General features: G+C 35.6%; 1 protein-coding gene across 1 annotated transcript in view; it reads left to right on the forward strand.

Moving 5' to 3' along the window:
- The window catches only part of COL21A1 (collagen type XXI alpha 1 chain), a 92,970-nt gene that overhangs the window by 45,803 nt on the left and 25,992 nt on the right, over nt 1–21,175 (forward strand). The window contains exons 11-17 of the mRNA XM_005518111.3: nt 3,053–3,106; nt 4,075–4,128; nt 6,445–6,498; nt 7,058–7,111; nt 8,692–8,745; nt 8,824–8,877; nt 11,522–11,575. Of these exons, the coding sequence (XP_005518168.2) occupies nt 3,053–3,106; nt 4,075–4,128; nt 6,445–6,498; nt 7,058–7,111; nt 8,692–8,745; nt 8,824–8,877; nt 11,522–11,575 (378 nt within the window). The remainder of the gene's footprint in view (nt 1–3,052; nt 3,107–4,074; nt 4,129–6,444; nt 6,499–7,057; nt 7,112–8,691; nt 8,746–8,823; nt 8,878–11,521; nt 11,576–21,175) is intronic.

The raw sequence follows: 21,175 nt of genomic DNA on the forward strand, positions 1-21,175 counted from the left end.
TCAAATTGAGCTTGCTTACTTCTCCCTTTGTCTTTCCCAAGCAGTCCTGTGTTCATACCTTTGTTGTTGATGTTCATTTGACTCCAAAAGCTTTCTATTACAGGAGTGTGCAGTGCAGTTCTCATTACCTTATCCATACATCCTCTCTTTTTATTTTTGTTATGTCCCTATTAGATGGGATATGCTTCTGAAAGCTGTCTGAACTTTTGTCCTTTAGGCATGCAAATGCGTTGAAGATACACTTCTGAGGCTTCCTCTGCTACTGCACCCAGTGTTCTTTGGAACTAATACTCATCATATGTCCTTGCTCAATTTTTTCCCTTATAGGCAAACTAAGTTTCTTTTTCTAATAAGGATGATGACAGTGTTGCTAACTGTTGGTGGCTGTTATGTAAGTTCTTTGACCTAAGAAATGTGTTCAATCTTTTGCCTTAGAATTGCCATTTTCTTTAAATTAGTGCTGACTGACAACATTGATGAAATGTTATATGTAGGTGGGATTCACTTTAAGACACATACATTTAGTATTTAAATGGGTACAGAGACACAGGGTGTCTGAATTCTCATAATAGTCAACAGGTATTTAACTAATATACCACAAAAAGTATGGGATTTTTTTATGCTGTAAAGGTATTTTGTCTTTCCCACACTGCAAGACAATTAATGCCTCACAAATATTTTGTTCCACTGTCTTCTAACACTGTGTCTTAGGAGTCTCAAATGGCAGGAGCTGCCTATATTTAGGCAACTGGATTCTAAACTGAGTACCAAACTCAGAGTTAACTATAATACTTCTCATACTATTTGTGTGTCTTCTGAAGAGTTCATGGGAGAAGATTAAGCTCAGATAAAAAATACTTTTGGTGGCAAATTTAGTGTGTTCACCCTATTTGAAAGAGAACCTTCAGTCCTGAACTCATCAGTTGAAAAGGGAATTTTCACTTCTGTCCCATTTACATAAAATGGCAGCTATGGCACTGCTATTCTTGCAGTTACGTATATATGTCACACAAGTACTCCTACTGAAGGCTTTGTGATTAGGGAAAGATTTGAGCTGACTTTAGTGAAAAAAATTTGTTGGCATTACCATGTAGATTGATGATCCATACTGCAAAAGGAGTAGTGATACAAATATAGGAGTATCTTTTATGAAACTTGGAGTTTTTTTATTTATTTTATAGAAGGTGGTTTTTAACTTGCCCGAACAATTGCTATGTTATTTGTACCAGATAGTGATTCTAACTTTTGTGACTTTCTGTGAATTTCCTTTTGAATCTTCTCCCTTCCAGCTTTCCATTAAAAGAGCACATTGACAATGTGTTTGATTTGTATTGAAATCACATTACAATATTTAGCTCTGAGTTAAATATTCAGTTTTGTAAGCTGGAAACTGTTCTGCTGTCCTCCATTCATCCTGTGATTTTGAAATTCAGTTCAGCCAGGAAATTGTCCTCTTCTACTTCTTCCCCTGCTCAGTTAGAGGGAGAAGGGAAATTGCATTACAGAGATCTAAATTATGAAATAAAGTTTTATTTGTATAGAATTATATCCTACAGAAAAATCATAGCAAGTTTTTTTTTTTTTTTGAGAAGAAAAAGATGGATAAACTTTTAGAGGCATTTTTTGATTTGGTGAATTGTTTCAGCTACCCAGGATGCCTGTAAACACTCTGGGGGTACTATACCATTTACAGTTAAAGCTGATTTTGCTAGAATTGCCTTGAGCACTTAAAGTAAAATGCTTGATAAAGGATCCATGTATGACAGAGACCTAGAATTCTGTTTACTTCTATATTAAACATTACCAGCTGGCTCATCGGGCAACTGCTCAAATGTCTTTTGGGAAGAGGGCACAGCAAGGACTCTCTTGTATCTAACCCAGCAAATAATTTTAGCTCTGTTTATTATTCCTAGGAAGCTCTGACTGATTTAAAGAAGAAATCAGACAAAGAGATTGTCTCCCTTGTACTCCTTTTTATCAGTGTGGAAATCACCTTGAAACCCATTTGGAAATATAATTATTACTTCTTTCAGTTCAAATCAAGATCAGATTTTGGGTATTTGAAATTGGATAGCCCATTTAATGGGATTTATCAAATTTAGTTTTGTCTGCCTATTGAAATGTCTGAACCAAATAGCCTCAGACTATTATAGAACAATTTCTCTTCCTGTTTTATATGTTTTCTCAAAAAATCCTCTTGGTATCTCATTTTGTCCACTGCAAGGACATGCTTTTAAATGAGCTATGTAAAATTCTTATTTTTAAGTAACTTGCCTCTCTTAAGGGATTCTTTAAAGCCTGTACAAATTTTGCATGAAAACTGTCTGTCTTTGCTGTACTAATTGAATCAAATCTACCAAAACATAGACATAAATTTTGGTTTCTGTAAAGGTTCTCTTGTTCTGCCAATGTTGATTTCTAGTAAAGCATTCCTGAGATTCTCTTTCTAACTCATGAATTATTTAGTATTTCTTTCTGTAGTTCTGATCATTCAAATTATTTTTCTGTTTGTATAGACTGTTACATACATTTAAGTTCATAGCTAAGTGCTTAGTATCAAGAATGGAATTTTTGTTATGTAGAAATATTATAAAACTAGCTGCATAATGTATTAGAACATACCTTGTTTGTTAAATCTTATTTCTGTAACTGGATAGAAGCCTTTAAAAGTCTTGGCGTATTTCAGATATTTTTCTTAAGAGAGAGAGAGAGAAAAAATGTGTCTACATATGTGGATTAATTTTTTTTTTCTAGTGGAAAATAAAACAATATGCTTGTATTGCTTTTGTGTAACAATTCTAAAATAACTGGTTTTAGCTAAAGTCTGGAAGCTGAGAACTTCAGCTGCAGATATGAAAGCTTTGAAAACTGAAATCTAAATCCTAAATATATGATTGTGATAGCTAAAGTTGATAAAATCTGTGACCTAAAATTATAGGGTTGTGACAAAAGTTCTCTAGTAAGCAGGAGGATTTTTTTTTTTTTAAATAGATGTTTGGAAATTTGTGTATGTTGTTTCTGAAAAGTCACAAGTCCTGGTTCTTTTCTTTAGGGATACCAGGGATCAGCAGGAACTCCAGGTATCCCAGGAACTCCAGGGATTCAAGTGAGTTTCTGTTTCATTCCTAGAATTTGAATATCTGACACAAATCCTGCCAAGTCTCTCTCTTTGTCATTGAGAGTTGAGGTGTGGGGAATGAAGAGGGCTCAAGGGGTGTCATGAAATCAGGGGCCATCCTTGGGTGAATTGCTTTGAAATTCACATGGCTTTGGGGTTTGTAGGTAGGCTGACAATTAGACTACAAATCTAAGCCATGCTAGGTAAGGCCTCTAGAAGATGGATTCAGCTGCAGCTTAGACATTTTTATCCCAATCCAGAAGCCAAACAGTAGTTTCTTCAATTTTTCTATGTACCACTAGCAGTGATCTGAACTCTTGTCATGGTGATGGATTGCCCACAATTCACACATCCAAAACAAGATTTTACATAAAGCCCAGATTGATGGAGGAGAATTCTTTTTCTTTGTTGTATTAATTTAGTAGTCCTTACTGAGATAGTTGTTGGAAACCTGTGCTGTATTTTACTTTTGGCACGATCCAGTCTGAATGACAGTCAAGGATTTACTAATTTGTGGAATTAAATATCTGAGAGCCTGCTGGGTCCAAGAGCAAGCAAAATGGCATTTGTGGAGGCTGTCTGATGGCAAAATGGCATTTGTGCAGGCTGTCTGATGGGCTATTGAAGGGGACATCTCTGGGCTCACATGTTGACAGGTTGTGATTTTGAACAGGCTAGTATGGTTGTGTGACATTCTTTTTTTTCCTTGGGTGGTCCTTGGTTAGAGCAAAAGATTGTTTCAGTGTTCCTCAGTCATGGATTATGATAGTGTGCTGTGTTCATCCATGCTGGGTACAGATTACACTTAGTTCTGCTTTTGTGTCCAGTCATCAAAATGTTGGAATCAGGCAGCTGACACATTGTTCTCTGGCCCATGTTGTGTCACATTTCTGTGTCTAATTCTGGATCAGATTGTATTAGTATTTCAACTTGTGTTCATTTCTGTCTCAATCTAGGGACCTCGTGGCTTGCCAGGTATCAAGGGAGAACCAGGAAAAGATGGGGCAAAGGTAAAAGAACCCAAACAAGAATAATAGATAGAAAGGTTTTACCTTTTATAATTTTTTGGTTGTACAGGTATACAGAATATACATTTATACAAAGTAGTATTTTCACATGAGTGTTCTGTGAGTATTGTTCACTAAAAGGGTAATAAGGAAGGACTAAATTCCCAACAAATTTAAATTCCAACTCTGTCTTTCTTTATTTAATAAATTTTATATAGGCTTTTGCACTGCCAGTAACAACTTTATTTTACTGAATAACATATACTTAGAAAGTATATCTAAATATGGGTACCTGGAAGCACAATACAGACATCTGTCAGAATGGTTTCTTTTTAACTCTTCTCACTCTTTTTCTTTTTAAGTGTGTATCCAGATAACTTTGGTAGGAATTCCTGGATGACAATTTTTATCAGAAAACACTGACTCAATTAGTCAACCCAAAATTTTTGTGGGAAATTCTAGCTGAGGTGTAGCCAGTAGCTTGGAGGTATAGACAGATGTAGAAGCTTATATGTAATTGTCTTCTGGTAATCAGGATAAACTTGACTCTGGATCTTCTTTATACGCAGTAAATAAACTGCCCTTGGCTATGGCCTTCTCTCACATTTCTGCCCTATGTTTAGAAAAGTTCCAAGCTGATTTTGATGTACAATTATTTTGGTTTTGATTCATTACAACTTCAAAGCCCTTTCTGTGAAACAAACACTTGTTTTCCCAATTGATCTTAGAATTTCTTTCTAAAGTTCCCAATAAGCAAGTCCTTAAATTCATCACTGTTCAGCAGAATTCTCAAATTCATGGTTAGAACTGAAAAATTTCTTATGTGTTCTGTGCTTTATTCATCTCAATCAAATTGATTTTAGAAGTTAATCTAACCAATCAATCAGTATTGGGCTATGTGTAGAAATTAAGATGCTGCTGATGAAAAACTGATTGCCTTGCAGTGCAGGGTTGTGACAGAATATTTCCTGTTACTCAGTCTAGCCCTGTTTAAAATGTGCCAAGAAATAGGGCTTCCACCACTATTTCAGAGAAAATTTCCATTGTAAAATAGGTCTTGCCATTAGAATTTTTTTTCCTGGAAATCCTGGCCAAATTTTCATCTCTTTATTTCACTGCATTGCTTGTAAAGTTTCTCTAGTAGCTAATTTAAAATTGTTTTAATTTCCAAATGTTTTAGTTCAATAATTGAACCACCACTTCTGAGTAGAAACAAAGACTCCACTCTTTTTCATTAGGAAGCAATGGATATATGAAGCATTAGTTTTATACCCTTTGCTGATTTTTGAACTCCATTCCATTGTCTGCTTTTAATATTTATTTGTTGAGAGATATTTTGATAGCATTTACCCACAAGCTGTCATTCCTGTGGTCATGTTCCTGCCTACCTCAAATATATGAGAGAACTTTCCAAATCTGCTTAGGCATGAATGGCTTTGATAAACAGCATTGAGACATGTTGTCCTGGTTTAACCCTTGTCTTAGAATTTGAAATATTATATGAAATAACTTTCTGAGCATAGTCTACTGTAACTTCTATCTGGCTGAAATATATTAAACAAACTGAAATCTATGGTTCAATATAAAAGTAGGTATTAACAGAAAGGAAACATTCTGATTGTCCAAAAATGATTTTGTGATTAGCTGTTTTCTCAAGTGAAGTAGTCTATTGAACCAAGCACCTAGGATAGGTTTTATTGTTTTAAGTCAAGTAGTGACAAGTTGTAATTTAGGATTTTGTTGTCATTGCTCAAGGGAACTTGCAGACAAATTGTCAGTTAAATATCTTCAGTAGTAATAGCAAAAATTTGGAATTCCTGATACCTGACACCTCTGAGAACAATAAAAAGAACTGGTATTTTGCCTTGTCTTTTCAATTGCCAACTGCTTTTACCTAAGTGGATTCTCTTTCTCTGAAATGAGAACTCATTTGTCAATTTGCCAATGTTGTTTTATAAGTGTATTTTGTTTTAATTTAGTTTCTTTTTTAGAGCACATACTTAATATCTTATTTTTAATACTTCACTTATCCAGAGTAAGCTGGTAGTAAAATCTCATAAGGTCATGAATTGCTGCTTTCCATAAGACTTACTAAAAGATTACTGTAAATTTAGTTTAAAATTAAGTGAGTAAGGTTTTTTTTTTATGTAATGGATTTTGTTTAAAGATGAAAAAACTCTTATCAGTCATACCAATATTATGAAGTTGATACAGTGATATATTATATCTTTCTACTATTTGTTGGTCATGAGAATATGAGTGTTGTAGTATATTTCCAGTATTTTGACTCAAGAATTTAAAATATGCTTGTTGTTTCAGGGTGACAGTGGACTGCCTGGTTTTCCTGGGTTACATGGCATGCCAGCACCAAAGGTTGGAATTAAATATTTCTTGTTTCCATATTCCTGTGTTTCACCTTGCCATGTAGTTTTAATTTAAAGGCTAAACAAGTCTATACACAATACTGTTTCAGAGCATTTGCTAAATTGCTCAAAATGAATAGATATGAAGGTGATATTTAGGGAAGATACATGCCATGGGACTTCATTACATAGATATCAAACAATAGAAACCATCTGTTATTTAATTTCATTTTGCTCTATGGGATTTTATATTAATTTGATTTTACTACTACTTAGAGGATTCTTCATCACAAATAATATGTTAGAAAAAACTTCCTATAGAAAGTAGAAGCCTTAGCCTGTGAGCTGTGGTTTGTCTCACCATCGGTGCTGGACATTCTGGCCTTCTCTTGGAAAGCTGGGAAAATTCAGGATTTGCATTTAAGTCCGGGGCATATTTTCTCTATCACAGGGAACTCTTTGCCTTCTTTATGTCTGTTACACATGTATACTTTATATATATATAAATATATCTTGATGTAACTACTTCTATTTTAAAACTTAACTTGCTCCATGTGCATTTTGTCTAGGGAGAAAGAGGTCCTAAAGGAGATCAAGGAGTGCCAGGAATATATGGAAAAAAGGCAAGTGACTTTATAGGCATAAATTGAAACAAAATGCTCTTGGTATCTGTGATGGGGTCACTTAGACTGGCTGCCTGGTGCAAACCCTCAAGCACTTCTCTCAATCTCCCTTCTCAACACTATGAGGAAGAAAATAAGAAAGAAAAGCTTGATGGTCCAGATAAGAGAGATTACCTTCCAGTTACTGTCACAGGCAAAACAGTGGCTACCCAGGGAAAATTAATTTAATTTATTGACAACTAAAATAAGTTTTGACAGTGAGAAAAAAAACCAAACCGAACAACAAAACCCCTTTCTCCTCCACCCTGCCATTTCCCAAGCTCAGCTTCCCTCCTTCATGGGATAGGAAATAGGGAGCAAGGTAGGGTGGTCTTTAACAGCTTCTCCCCGCTCTTCCTCTTCACACTCCTCCCCTGCTCCAGTGCAGGTCTTTCAGGGCCATCTGGGCAAACCTGGTCTTGGGGGATTCTCCATGGGCTGCACCGTGGCTACCACAGCTCCTCCATGGCCCCCTCCAAAGGCCACAGGGGCATCACTGCTCTAGCACCCACTTCTTGGTGTCCGCCTTTCTCCTCTTCCCTTAATTTGTTGGTGTCATGTTTCTGTCCCTTGTTAAACATTCCCCACTCCTGCCCTGGCCGTGGCTCACAGGGGGCAGCTGTGTCCAGCTGGAACCGGCTGTGTCCAGCTGGAACTGGCTGTGTCCGGCTGGAACCGGCTGTGTCCGGCTGTGTCTGGCTGAAACCGGCTGTGTCCAGCTGGAACTGGCTGTGTCCGGCTCTGTCTGGCTGGGGCAGCCCCAGCCTCCCCTCATGGAGCCCCTGCATTCCCACTGGGAGCCTGGGCATGAGAACCCCAGACAGCATAATTAACATTTTTATAACATGCATCTTCACAGAAAATATAATCCTTTATTTACAGCTCAGAAAAATGTTCACATTTTTACTGGAAGTATCTACATTTAGTAACGTCAAACTCACGCTCTGCTTATTTGGATATTTTGAGAACCTTTTCATTCTCTTAATGGATTGGTGTAATTAATTTCCACATAGCACAAAATGTATGCATTTTTTGTGTAAATATGGAACACACCATATATGGGGCATAAGTAATAATTATATTGCAAAGATGTCTATGTTTTTTAATACAAATGTACATATAACCAAACGAGAGAGAGTGGGAGGAGTTAGGGGAGGGAGGAGCACATGAAAGGAGTGAGGCTGATAGCAGATGGGAAGAGAGATGTTTTAATGTGTAATTTATATAAAGCACAGAGTATAGTTTGGCCCTCCAGTGTTAACAGCTATATTTTCACCTGGCCTTATAGTTTCTTCATGTGTTCAGTAGTTTAGAGTTTTAAGCAATTTGAAAGAGGGTCTTTGTGAGCATTTCTGTAGTTTGAAGCATATTTTTGTTTATGTAATGGGGTTGTAGTTATTAAGTGACAGCTACCTGAGTTAAGAAAGAAACAGATCTGTACTTTTTCAAAATGAGAAATAACATGAATTATGGGTTAAATATATTGAATTTGCAGCACAGACATTGAACACTACTTACTTTCCACTTGCTGTTTTTTTCAGGGTTCAAAAGGAGAGAAGGGTGATACAGGGTTTCCAGGAATGCCTGGGCGATCTGTAAGTTTTCTGAAGACAATTTGTCGTTAGCTTTTGCTTCTTAATTTACCTGCTGATTACTGTTAAATGTTGCCACAGGGAGACCCTGGCAGAAATGGGAAAGATGGATTACCGGGCAGTCCTGGCTTCAAGGTATGTAGAAATGTGTATTAATATCTTGGTAGAAGTCTTCAATAGGATTGCTCATGGTGTAAACATGCAAATTTTATTCTGTGGAGTATTACTAGAAATGAAAATAATGTTGCTCCTGGGAGATGTGGGAGTTTACTGCAGCAATGAGCAGACTTCATTGCTTTCAGTTGTTCTGTGAGGAGAGGCAAAGCTTTTATGAAGAGTGTGTTAGTGATCATTAGAGATTGTTTATACTTTATCTCCCTTAGCCTTTCCTCTAGCCCTATGTTTCTCTATGTGTTTCTCTAACCCTGTGATTCTGTTAAAGAGATTTATATACAAACATGCACTGGAGGACATAATTGCTTTTGAAGGGAGCTACAGGAAAATTAAGGGAAAATACCTTCAGTATTGGATTAATGTTTTTGTATGTGTTTTTATTCACTTCACTATGCAGTGCTGTTTGTATTTAATGTAGAACAGTTTTTCAAGTCAACTAAGTATGTGCCTACTGTGAAAAAGGCAACAGGATCTGGTATTTCTATGATGTATTGCAGTCTGTGTGCTCACTGGATGTTTTGCTTGCCAAGTTGTTGTTTGCACTGCTCTAATTTGTGAAAATATAGAGTTCAGTAGTATCAGTTTTAAGTTCACAGGGAAAAGATTTTAATAATATGTGATGTAAATGCTCAATTGAATTGATCTAAAGGAGCTTTTTCAACAGCTTTGTTCCTCTAAGTTGTTTTTTTTTTTTTTTAATAACAGTGAAATTATCTAGGGCTGAGCAAGATTGATGTTACTTCAGTGTCCAAAAATGCAAGTGTACTTCTGAGTGCATTTGTCTAAATTCATATTGCTGTAGTTGGAGATCTGGATCTTCTCTTTTGTGACCATGCTTGTCTAGTGCAGTTAGGGATGCAGCTGGCATATCTGTGACATCTGCTGCAGCAGGGACATATGACACAGGACCTGTGAGAGACCTAAAACCTTCCAGGCAGCAGCTGTTAATGAGGTGGATCCAGGGTAAGGCCAGTGGAGTCTGGAGAGTAATTCAGGTCAGAAAAGGCAAACTCACAGGGATCAGTTTAGCTGTGCACATAAAAGCCCCTGGTACATTTGAAATTCATTAGTGTCCAAAACATCCTCAGGGAGCTGAAAAATGTAAGTCCTATGTAAAGCCAGTGCTTTTCTGCAGTGGGACTAAACAAGATACCATTGGGCGTCTCAAATACAACCAAATGTCTGTGTGTGGTCAGTGGAATTCAACTCCTGAGTCTGGTCAGCTGAATCAGTCCTTCATCAATTTTCCAGATTAGGCTTCTGTTATCTGTGATATGAGCTTGGTTACCTCCAGGAATTTATTTCAAATTAATCTTCTCTTATTTTACATATATATGTGTATATATACATATATACATATATACATATACATACATACATACATACACACACATATATATATGCGCACATACACTCACACACAGATATCATTGCTAAGTTGGAGGAGAATTTCTTTCTCTGGTACTTCAGAATGTAGGAAGAAAGATACTAGATTTTTTTCTTTTCTGGTATTTGATAACATGGACAGGTAATGTTCACAGTTAACATTAACATAAAATTTTAACTGTCACTGGTGGTAATTTAGAGTGAAGCATTGTGTTGCTGAAGCATGAATTTGGAGAGTACTTTCATATGGTTTATGCTTGTAAGCAATATACAGAGAATTCAGTACATTGTGTGAATGTGTGTACATTTAAACTGAAAGACATTTTCTGGACTATTTTCCTTATTATTGTGGTACCAAGAATATGATGTGCTCATTATGTTTTATTAATTTTATAATATAATGGTTAATAGAAACCATATTTTTCATTCAAACATTTTGTTAGCTTGACTTCAACATCTGCTTGCTATAAAACATCGCTTCATTCTGGGTCTGTAATCAAATTCAGAACAGTAACAAACAGGCTGTCTTTGAAGGAAATTTCTATTTGGTGCTTTCCTTGTTTTTTACAATATTCATTTTGGGAAACAATGTGGAAAAAACATGGCTTGAAACCCACATGCTACTCATTGTTACTTCAAGTCCAGCTTTTATAATTTTAAGTTAATTAGTGCCAGATTATTTTATATGTGTGTGTCTTTATAGCTATCTGCATTATATCTGTATCTCTGCCTTTTTTAATGTGCTTTCATTTCTGAAATTATTCAAATTTTCAGAATCCTTTAGTATTTTATTAGATATATAAATAATAGATATTATTTAATGTCATGCATACCTTGATAAATATTTGATCATTTGTGGTACTGCTGTATTCTGAAGTACTATGAAATTTTTTTTCATACTATTATTTATACTAACAATTAAACAATAACAGTCTGTTATTGTTTTATGCATATTTTTCTACTAGAAATTGCTGTTCTGAGTGAAAAGAAAATTTTCTCTCATCTCTTTGCAAACTGATAGCTGTCAAACACAACATGAGGGAGTATTGGATTGATGATACTTCTTGCTGTGTCTTAAACTGTTGAGAGATGTTTGGTGAAGTCTCAATGTGTATTGGTTTGAAATTTTACTTAGATTAAAAATACTATTTACTATTTAAAATAATAATTTTTATTATGCAAATAGGCTTATTTTCTTAAGACTTTTTTTATTTTAAAGGGAGAAGTTGGGCAGCCTGGATCTCCAGGCCTAGAAGGACATCGAGGAGAGCCTGTAAGTGATTAAGTTGCTGACATATCCTTGTGTACTGGTTTGTTAGTTTTGTTGGGTTTTGTCTTTTTCTGTTAGTTTTTTTTTGTTTTGTTTTGTTTATAGCTATTGTACTTCATGTTTAATTAATATAGATTTGAATTGGTTGATATGTACATTTTTAAAAAGTGCATGTTTATTTTCTGCTGTTCATCTTTAAATTTGATTAAATTAAAATAAATAAACAAGCCCTTGAAATCAAAGATGCCTTAAAAGAGAAGATTCTTCACCATATCACTGTTCTCTATTCTGAGATATATATGTATATGGTATAAAATTGTCTCGTTATTGACTTCTATCCTGTTGATGTTGTGGCATAGTTAGATATTAATAATTACTTGAAATGAGATTCTGGATGGGTTTGACTCTCATTTCTGCTACAGGGTGTATCTTCTTTTAGATACTTGTTAATCACACATTTAAAGTCTATTTTTTCACTATGTACCACTGCCTTTCCTTTGCCCAGTTTTACTGGCCTTTTACTTCCTTGCATCTTCTTACACCCTATTATCTGCGTCCCTGTTCTTCTTGCCTGGCTGGGGAACATGCTGCTTTGTTTTCGCTTTGCTTGTTTCCAAAGACATTGTTCCTCTACCGGTATTTGGGGAGCTCATTTTACCTCCTCTTAATATCTAATTGCTGGGCTTTGTCCTCCTTCTTGTTTCCTCATTTGGCTCTTCCAGGCCAGCAGACTGCTTGAAGCAGATGAGCCAAGATAGCAGCTTTGAGTGCTGAGAGGCAGCCAGCTGTCTTCAAACCATCAGCAATTCTTCTGCAGGCCAAGAGCAGTAAACAGTGCTCAGTTGGTGGAGCACTGCCTTACAGATGAATTAAATTCTGAATTACATTTTGAATTGTAGGATAAAGAGATATAGCTTTATGCAGTCAGAAATTTTGTGGTATTGAGTGTAACAAGAGGCGGTCTGATTTACATGATAGTGAAATCTGATAGAAAGTTTTGATAATGAGAAGTTGGAAGTAACACTTCCAGCTGAAAAATTCTGAAGGTTTTTAATTTAAATTTTTAATATATTCATCAAAACCTCCTAAAACATTTTGAGTAGACTACAAAACACTGAGAAATCATGCCCAAGAGACTATCTTCCCACTTGTCTGGCTTAAGTGAGAAACATACATAATTCCTTCCTTGGCTTTATTTTTTCCTCTTTTTCTGCCCCAAATAACTGTGAAGTGTTTTAGTATTTTACAGTCTTCTGCAGTCTTCATATGTAAGAAAGACTGAAAGTGAATGGTAGTTAAATATCACAAAATACAACAAAAGGGATTTTGGTGTAGTTGGGAAGTTGGTACACCATAACAAATGTGTTGGGATAAAAATTGGTTCTGTTATTGTCCCAAGCCTTGATTTGTCTCTTTTCATTTTACAAAAGAAATGTTAGTTGGTCATTGTGATTTTTTAAAAAATTAGGAAATGGAAGGGAAAGGGCATTTCTGACCTAGAGAAATGGAAATATTTAATACTTTAACAGTTCTCTTTCTAGTGGGATGGCATTTGTTAAGTATGAACTGTATCTACTAATGAAATATATTTTTCTTTAAAGTTAATATAAATGCTTCACAATATAACATTATAGACAGTAAACTCATCACTAAAGTCCCATTATTTTGCTTTAAAGATAAACAAAGCGGTAGATTTAAGACATTAAAAGTACTAAGAAGTCTTTTAAAATCACTGTAAAATACTATAGAGGGAGACTTCCAAAATACAAACAGCTACAAAAGATTTAAACGATCTTAATGGAGCAAGCTAAATCGCATTGTATGCTTCATTTATAATCAGTGGGGGTTCTAAAGAATAGAAAATCCACATGCTGACCATGAAATTGCTTCAAGGTCATCATTAGGGAATGTAAGACACTGAGTTATCCCTGCTTATCTGCCTCTATTGCTGATGTTGCACCATCCTGCATGAGTAAACACAGCGCTCCCATCTATTTAGGGCCTGGAGGAGGAGCAAAGAGCAGAGTAGTTCAGTGCCAAAATGTTGTGGTGTGTGTTTGGATTGAGGAAAATTAAAGCTATTCTCAGCTGTGAGATATATGGGTTCCACTATTCAAGTAGAGGATAATTGGGTTTCACCTCTTGGAAAGTGAGCCGGATTTTGGGTGCTGTGAGTGATGTACACTTACTGCTTGTGTTGTTTCTGTTGTTCCCCCAATGTGTATTTGAAATGTAATGTGTAAGTACCTCCTCTTGGCTCCCCTTCTGTGGAATTCAGTGTAAACTTCTCTGGTGGGATACCCTTATACTTAGGGCAGTGGTGTGGAAGAGAGGGATTGTACTGTGCCATCCCTGGGACAGCCAAATAGGCTGCCTAAGCACAAGAGAAGCTTTGGATGATACAGTTGAATCTGGATGACTTTATATCATTAACTAGCCACATGCAGCTGTGGCCCTGGGACAGCTCAGCAGGTTGTGTGGATACGCCACCCACACAAACATACATGCAGACAGTCTATTTCTTTCATTCAGCCACATCAGTGATAGACATGGCTTCATTTGTTAAGCTGATGATTTAAAAAATAGTCATCTTATGATCCTTCTTGCTTTAGCAAATAAAAGCAACATGGTCATTAAATGAATGCATCTTGAGACAACATCTAAGCAGCAGCTGTCTTGAATGGAGAGCACAGGTGAACTGAACTCCTGTTGCCTCCAGCCTTTGAGATGTGTGGTAATTTTTTGGACAGAATATTTTCTGGAATATTATTACTCTTACTAATCCCCAAAGTTACAAACAGAAAAAGTAGGTTGTAAAGATAAGTAAATAATTTCAAGAAATGTGCTTGATTTTCCTCAGTAATACTATTTGGAACTTCAATTAACCAGACTATCCCAGTTCTAGCCACTCTGTAGAATAACATGACAGTATGGACAGAGTAATTTAGATAGGATTTGGTAAAGGTAGTAATCAAGCTCATTTTCCTGATGACAAGAACAGGCAATGCTGTCACTTAAGTAGCTCAATGGCTAGTCATCTGTCATACTGATGACAGGCTGTTTTGATAAATACATATTTTTTTGAGGGACCAAATTTATTCTGTAGAATAAATTTGTTCTATAGAATAAATCAAGATTTATTTGAGCTTAATTTCAGCCTGACTGTCCTTTTTAACATAGGTAGAATTTTTCAGAATTGGGTTTCAGTGGAAGCTCCTTGTGTTTGCAATTATGCAGATGGGAACTCTGAAGTGAGTGCTTGTGGGTAAAGCTGGCAGGACATTTATAGCACTCTCCTAGGCCTAGCATATGCTCTCCTGCCACAAGTAATACGTCTGAGCATTTGCAACTGCTCATGTTTACTCTCCAGAAATCATATTTTTCAGAAATACATCTGCAAACACTTAAAATGGTAGAGTTTTGTCTCAATATTTAGGTCACATTTCAAGACCTCAGATGTGGCCTCATTTGTGCCAGCAATAGCAGCATAACATGACTTTCAGCTTCTGACCTGACTCCCACTGTTATACCTATACTCCTGGTTTGTCTGTTGATCTTTCATAACTGCATCAGGAATGCCAGATTTAGATCAATGCATCCTTTGATAAAAATGTGTGCTTTATGCTAGGCAATGGTAGAAGAATACTTTTGGAAATATGTTCAAGATACACTACAATGTACAACAGAATTTATAGTCTTCATAATTCAGAAATCCTGGAAGCAAACTGGTACAGCCAGATATCCTGTATGTTTAGAAAGCAAATACAAAGTTAATGGAATTCAATTGCATCTAATAACTATGCTGAGATTGATAGAAGCAGGAAAAAAGGAAGGAACAATCCTGACTTAGTAATCTAGTGGTATGCAGACAAAGTCTGGGTGGTTTTTGTTACTATTATTTTCCTCTCTGTCATGCAATGTCTTGATAGATGCTCCTGATGTTATGTTGGTTAGTACCAATTTTAGGTACTAAGATGCCATTTACTCAACATTTGTATTATGTATTTGCATTTACATACTGAGTTATGAAGTACTTAGGATAAAAGCAAACTTAAAACCTCTATTGTATATCTGAACAGTAAGTTGTGAAAAAGTTCCTTTCTGAAAGTGTTACTTTATTTTTTATCCGCCTAGTCTGATTATTGTATTTCTGCTTTTAATCTCTTCATAGATTAAAGCATAAAGATCCTGTTGTATTTCCAGTGCTGAAAAGATCATATATTGTGTGAATTTATTACTTGTGGAAATATTCCATAGAGCACTAATTACTCCTTCAGATTTTATATCACCTTAAATTAGGCCCTGTTATAAAATAGCACTCTCCTTGTAACTAGTCTATAAAGAAGAAATTATTTCCTGACAGTTTTTAAGAGAAAATTGATCAGGAGACTCAACAAAGTGGTTGGTGTGAGTCTGTCAAAATTTTTAGTTTCTGATACGATATTCATGTTTTTCTACTAGTATGAGATGCCTTGATAGTAGGACCTGAGCTCTCATGGCCTGCTTTTCAAAGGTGTCAGCCTTACAGTCATAAGAGATGTAAAGACTAGGATTTTCTCTGCAGATGATGTCTCGTGGGTCTCAAAAGAATACCTGTATATTTTTGAAAATTCTGACTTTTACCTGTAAATAAAAAAATAAGTTGTTATTTGGGTGGGATGATTTTTTAATGCATAAACAGGTGATAGTGATGATTTTTGTAGGCATATGCCATGCATAATTTTTTCTTTACAAATAGGTTTGGTTAGTTGAATGCACTTGTTTTTTTTATTCCTTCTTCTAATATCTAAATTGTTGAAGTAGACAGGGCAGAATCTTGCTGATGACTTTCTGAGTGCTCAAGCTATGTAACAGATGTTGGTTTTGTTCTCACTTGAGAAAGCAGGGAGATGACAGCTTTGACCACACAATACTCTCAGCAATCATTTGGTAATTACATGGTGCTGTAAGTTCAAACATGTTTTTTAGCCTGAATGCAGGTTTTTCTGTCAAGTATAACTTCTAGGTAGCTGTATGTATTTTGAGCAGACTTTATCTTCGACCTAGGTTATCTACATTCTGACAAGTTATTTTAACTAAATTCATTCCATACTATAATTACAGAAGAAGATAGATATGAGAATAGTGGTGTAATGAAGGAGGTAATTAAAAGACTTCTAGAACTTCAGGCAGGCAAATCTGCATTACTTTATTATTCCCAGTTGACAAAGATGCTACAAGACATTACAGTATAGCTGCTGATCCAAAGCGTATTGAAGTCAATGGAAAGATTCTCATTGAATTCAGCCTGGACTGGGGCCACAAAAAATGCTGTAATAAACTTGAACCCACTAACCTAATGCAGCTTGGAAAATAATGCCTGCTTTTCTAAGTTGTAAAGCTAACAGTTCTCTCCCAACTAATTCACACTTTCTGCCTGTTCATCATGTTTTCTAATTTTAAATTTTATTTCCTCACACAGTGGAATTACATTAATATAATGATTTTCTATAATTATAATATCTTTTTTTGTCTCTGTTTTGCCTACGGAGACTTGGGAAAGTATTTTTTATTATTTTTTTCAGGTAATGCCATTTTAAATTTTATAATTTTGGAAAATCATGTAGAGAAGAGGTGGCATGCCCTGCTAACATATCTTTAAGACTGTTTTATAAAGACAATGTTAACAAAGGGAAATTCTTAAAAGTTGTAGGGAACTATAAAAGGAGCTCTAAAGGCATTGTGGACATGAATGGCATATGCTATAAATAGTTGTAAATGGTACTCAGAGTACTGTTTTCTGCTTGTATGCTGTAGTGACCTTTTTATGGCTACCCTGGCACTTTTTTCACTAATTGCTTTGCTGATACAAGTTAGATGCCAGCATTCCTCCCCTATTGCTGCTGTTTTGTGAACACAGAGATAGGAATACCTCTATCAAATGTGTTTTAACAATTTAAAATATTTCTACAGGCTTGGCAAGCTGTGTTCTAATAAACAGGTGTTTATAATTTGTTAAAATCTCTTTTAATAACTTGTTAATATTTTTTTAACTGAAAAAGAGTATTAAAACAGTATGATTCTGAAAGAATTGTCCTGCATTGAGCACTTGAAGATGCAGCTTTGTTAAAGAGTGCATTAACTGACTTCTAAGAACAAAATTAGTGGTAGTGATGATTTATTTGTATTCCATGACTGATTCCAATGAGATAGACCTATTTATACACAAAACCAGAGGCTCTTCTGAAGAGTCTGAATTCTTCTATGCATTAAAATAATGTGGGGTATTTTTGAGATTTTCGTATAGAGACTTTGAGCTCGGTATTATTCATCTTGATTATCTGTACTAGAAAGTGAGCTTTAATTGCAAGATGAAGTGCTTTGGCACAAACTTATTCTGTCTAGAGCAAGACACATGTTGTTCCACCTGTGTTTTTCCCCCTGAGGGAATGACAATATGTAGCTTGAACCTTTAGCTGTCATGTTTTCAGCTTGGCTTAGAGGGAGTCTAGGGATCTGGTTTGAAACTAGGAGTGAATCAATTTGGTGATAAGGATGTATTTATTACACATCCAATATACTCTCTCATGGAAATATTCCCCAAAAATACATATAAATGTTTGCCTGTTTAAATGCTTGTGCATTTAGGACATTGCAGAGACTGCAGTATGCATGTGCTTACAAACATCACTACCTTTTTTCTCAGTACCAGAAAGCATGTTTTCTTGGTAATAATATTGCAGTGGGTTTTTCTGTAGAAATTGGTTTTTTGGCATTTTAACATTATAGCTATGCAATATGGCAATGTGTTTTTAAGTGGGAAAACATCAGTTTACTACAACTGATTATTATTCAAGAACATTTCTGATGAGCTGTTTTTGTTACTTTGAGCAAATGATGTACTGATACATTTTAAGTATATCACTTAACATACTAATTCTTGGACTGAAAAAAAAACATTCTAAAAAATCAGTGGACTTGATCAAATGTAGATTTTTGAGAAGTTGAATGGACAAATCCACACAACTGTAAATTGATCTTGTATTTTTTATCAGAAGTGTCTTTATTCTCAAATATGTTAATAGTAGGGTTGTTGAATTGGCTTAAAGAATTAAAGCAATATAATGTGTGTGTACTTGTAACTAGTTAGTTCAACCTTCTGAAAATAACTGGTAAATATCTTGAAAGTTAAATGGTACAGTGGAATAAAATAAGTATACCTGAAGTGCTCAACACTCACTTCCATTGACATGTGATATTTAAAGAAGGACTCATTTGCATTCTTTTGGATCCACCTGGTGTCACTAGTAATATTTTGATCATTCCTGAATGTGTGTGTGTGTTAGTTTGAAAAGACAGGTGTCTGCTAAGGAGGGCAGGAACCTCCCTTGAAATGGAAAAATATAAACCTTCCCCCCTCCAAATTGTTATAATTTTGAAATCAAGGAGTTCTCAGGCAAAGATATGGGAATAGGAATAATAGTTCTGTACTAGGAAAATTAAAATAAAAGTGCAGTAGTACAAAAAAATTACCACTGACAGAGTCAGAATACAACCTTACAACCTGACAGCCTGTTGATCAGGGTGTTGGTAGCAGTTTGATTAAATTGTGGCTGCAGTCCTGGAGTGACAGATGTGGTTCTGTTGAAGCAATGATCTTGTAGAACGGTGTTGTTTTCCTCTGAAGGTCCAGTGGTGGAGCAAATGGGTCTGATCTTCCTCTGGGAATCCAGTGGAGGAAGGCTGACTGTGGTGTTCCAAATCTCAGATTATATCCAGGTGGGAATGCTTGGCTCCTCCCCCTGGGTGGAGCAGCTCACAATGGGATGATGGAATTTTATCAGTCATGCAGTGAGACTCAGTGGCCCATTAACAGAAGATATAGCCGTGGAGGGAGGATGGGTCCTGGAGGAGGTAAAGAACGCTGCCCCAACCTGGTTTTAACAGCTGGTAATAGAATACTTTTGGTTACATCTTGCATTGCAATCCAAGACAGTGTGCTAAGAAAGGCTTTTCTGAAAGAGGTAAGGCTTGAACAGAATGTTTGGACTGGTAAATGTTGTATATTGGGTTGTATAACTGACCTGTTAGTGCCAGGAAAGTAGATGTTTATACTTCCAGTAATCATTGTTTCACATGTGCTGATTAATCTTTAAAGAACAACATCTTTTAATCTAGCAATTTTCTTCTTAATATTTTATGACTTAAGTAAATATCTGCTGGAATTTCCAGTGACTCTGGAGACCAAAGAGAAACTTCCCCCACCTAATTGCTATACTTAGAAACCAAACATAGAGAGTATGAATGAAGACACTCAGTCAGATTGTAGCAGACATAAATATTTATAATTTCAATTGCTTTTGTTAGCACATTGCTGTTCTGTTCTATGCTTCGCAACATGTTTATGGTTACTTAACCACAAATAGAAAGAGATACACCAAAAGGATGTTTGACTTTCCTTCTTCTGATGTAACTTCAACAGAGTAGTAACAGTGTAGTCAGCTTTCTAGCTAGTCATCCTTCTTCCACATGGGAGAAACCAGAGAAAAAAAATTGTACCTGACTCCTCAGAAGGTCTGAGTTACAGCCTTCTTGAGAACTGTGGTCAAGATGGTGGTGCAATGCACTCTAGCTGTATCTAGCTCTAAGTGCTGTATCTGGCATCAAATCTACAGTCTGCATTCTGAGAATTACCCAGAATGGTTTTCATTTCACCTCATATAGTCAAGTATGAGGCTATATTTAGTCTATTCCTTTGATATGTTTTTTTTTTCTACAGTGAAACTGGTATCTGCATTCAACTCATCATTAAATAAATGTCTCAAATAAGAGTAATTTTTGTTTCAACTTTCTTAAACAGTTTAAATATTTTGATTAATTAAAGTTATTTTAATTGAAGCCCTGCAGAAAATACACAAGAGAAGAACAAACAAGTTGTTGTTAGTTTTGTGTTCAAGTGGTGGTTGGGCTGTCAAAGTAATTAGTTACTTGTGTTTCTTCTGTGTGACCTTCTTGATCAATAGCACAGCATTATTCCTCTCCACAAAGAGCTTTAAATGTGAAATTGAGAAGCTGATACTCAATTCTCAGACCCTCAAGTAAATATAGTGCTAGAAAATTTGGGGAAATTTGGCACGATAAGTTTCATTTTTTTAATCCTTCCATGCTAAAATTACTGTGAATTAAAGCTATGGAAAGTCTTGTAAGAATATAAATCTAGCTTCTGATCTATAACAAAGCAAAATAAAACATCATGATCTTTAATCAGAATGAATTTAAGTCTTCCTACTAATATTATTGAACCATTTAAAGAAGCAACCTTTGCCTCTTATTGTGCAAATTAATTTTTACTTTAGTATTTAGTTTTAGTAATTGAATTTAGCAGTAATGATTGCTGAGGGACTCAAGGTGTGATTTTCTTTGTGCTCTGGAAGGGTTTGGTCCCAGCCTTTGTTCCAATTTTTCTTAGCTCTTTCTTTAAAGAGGTAACAACTGCCAAACAGGCTTGGACTAAAGGAATCACAGAATTTTTTCTCTTTAAATGGATAGGACTATATAGATTTTTATTTATTTTTTTTGTTTTCACCTGTTATTTACTGCCAGATTCTCTCTGTCAGGGCTTTG

The sequence above is a fragment of the Pseudopodoces humilis genome, chromosome 3 (assembly GCF_049639895.1).
Source record: "Pseudopodoces humilis isolate 2021_Gansu_Grassland_sample_001 chromosome 3, ASM4963989v1, whole genome shotgun sequence".
Lineage (NCBI taxonomy): Eukaryota > Metazoa > Chordata > Aves > Passeriformes > Paridae > Pseudopodoces > Pseudopodoces humilis.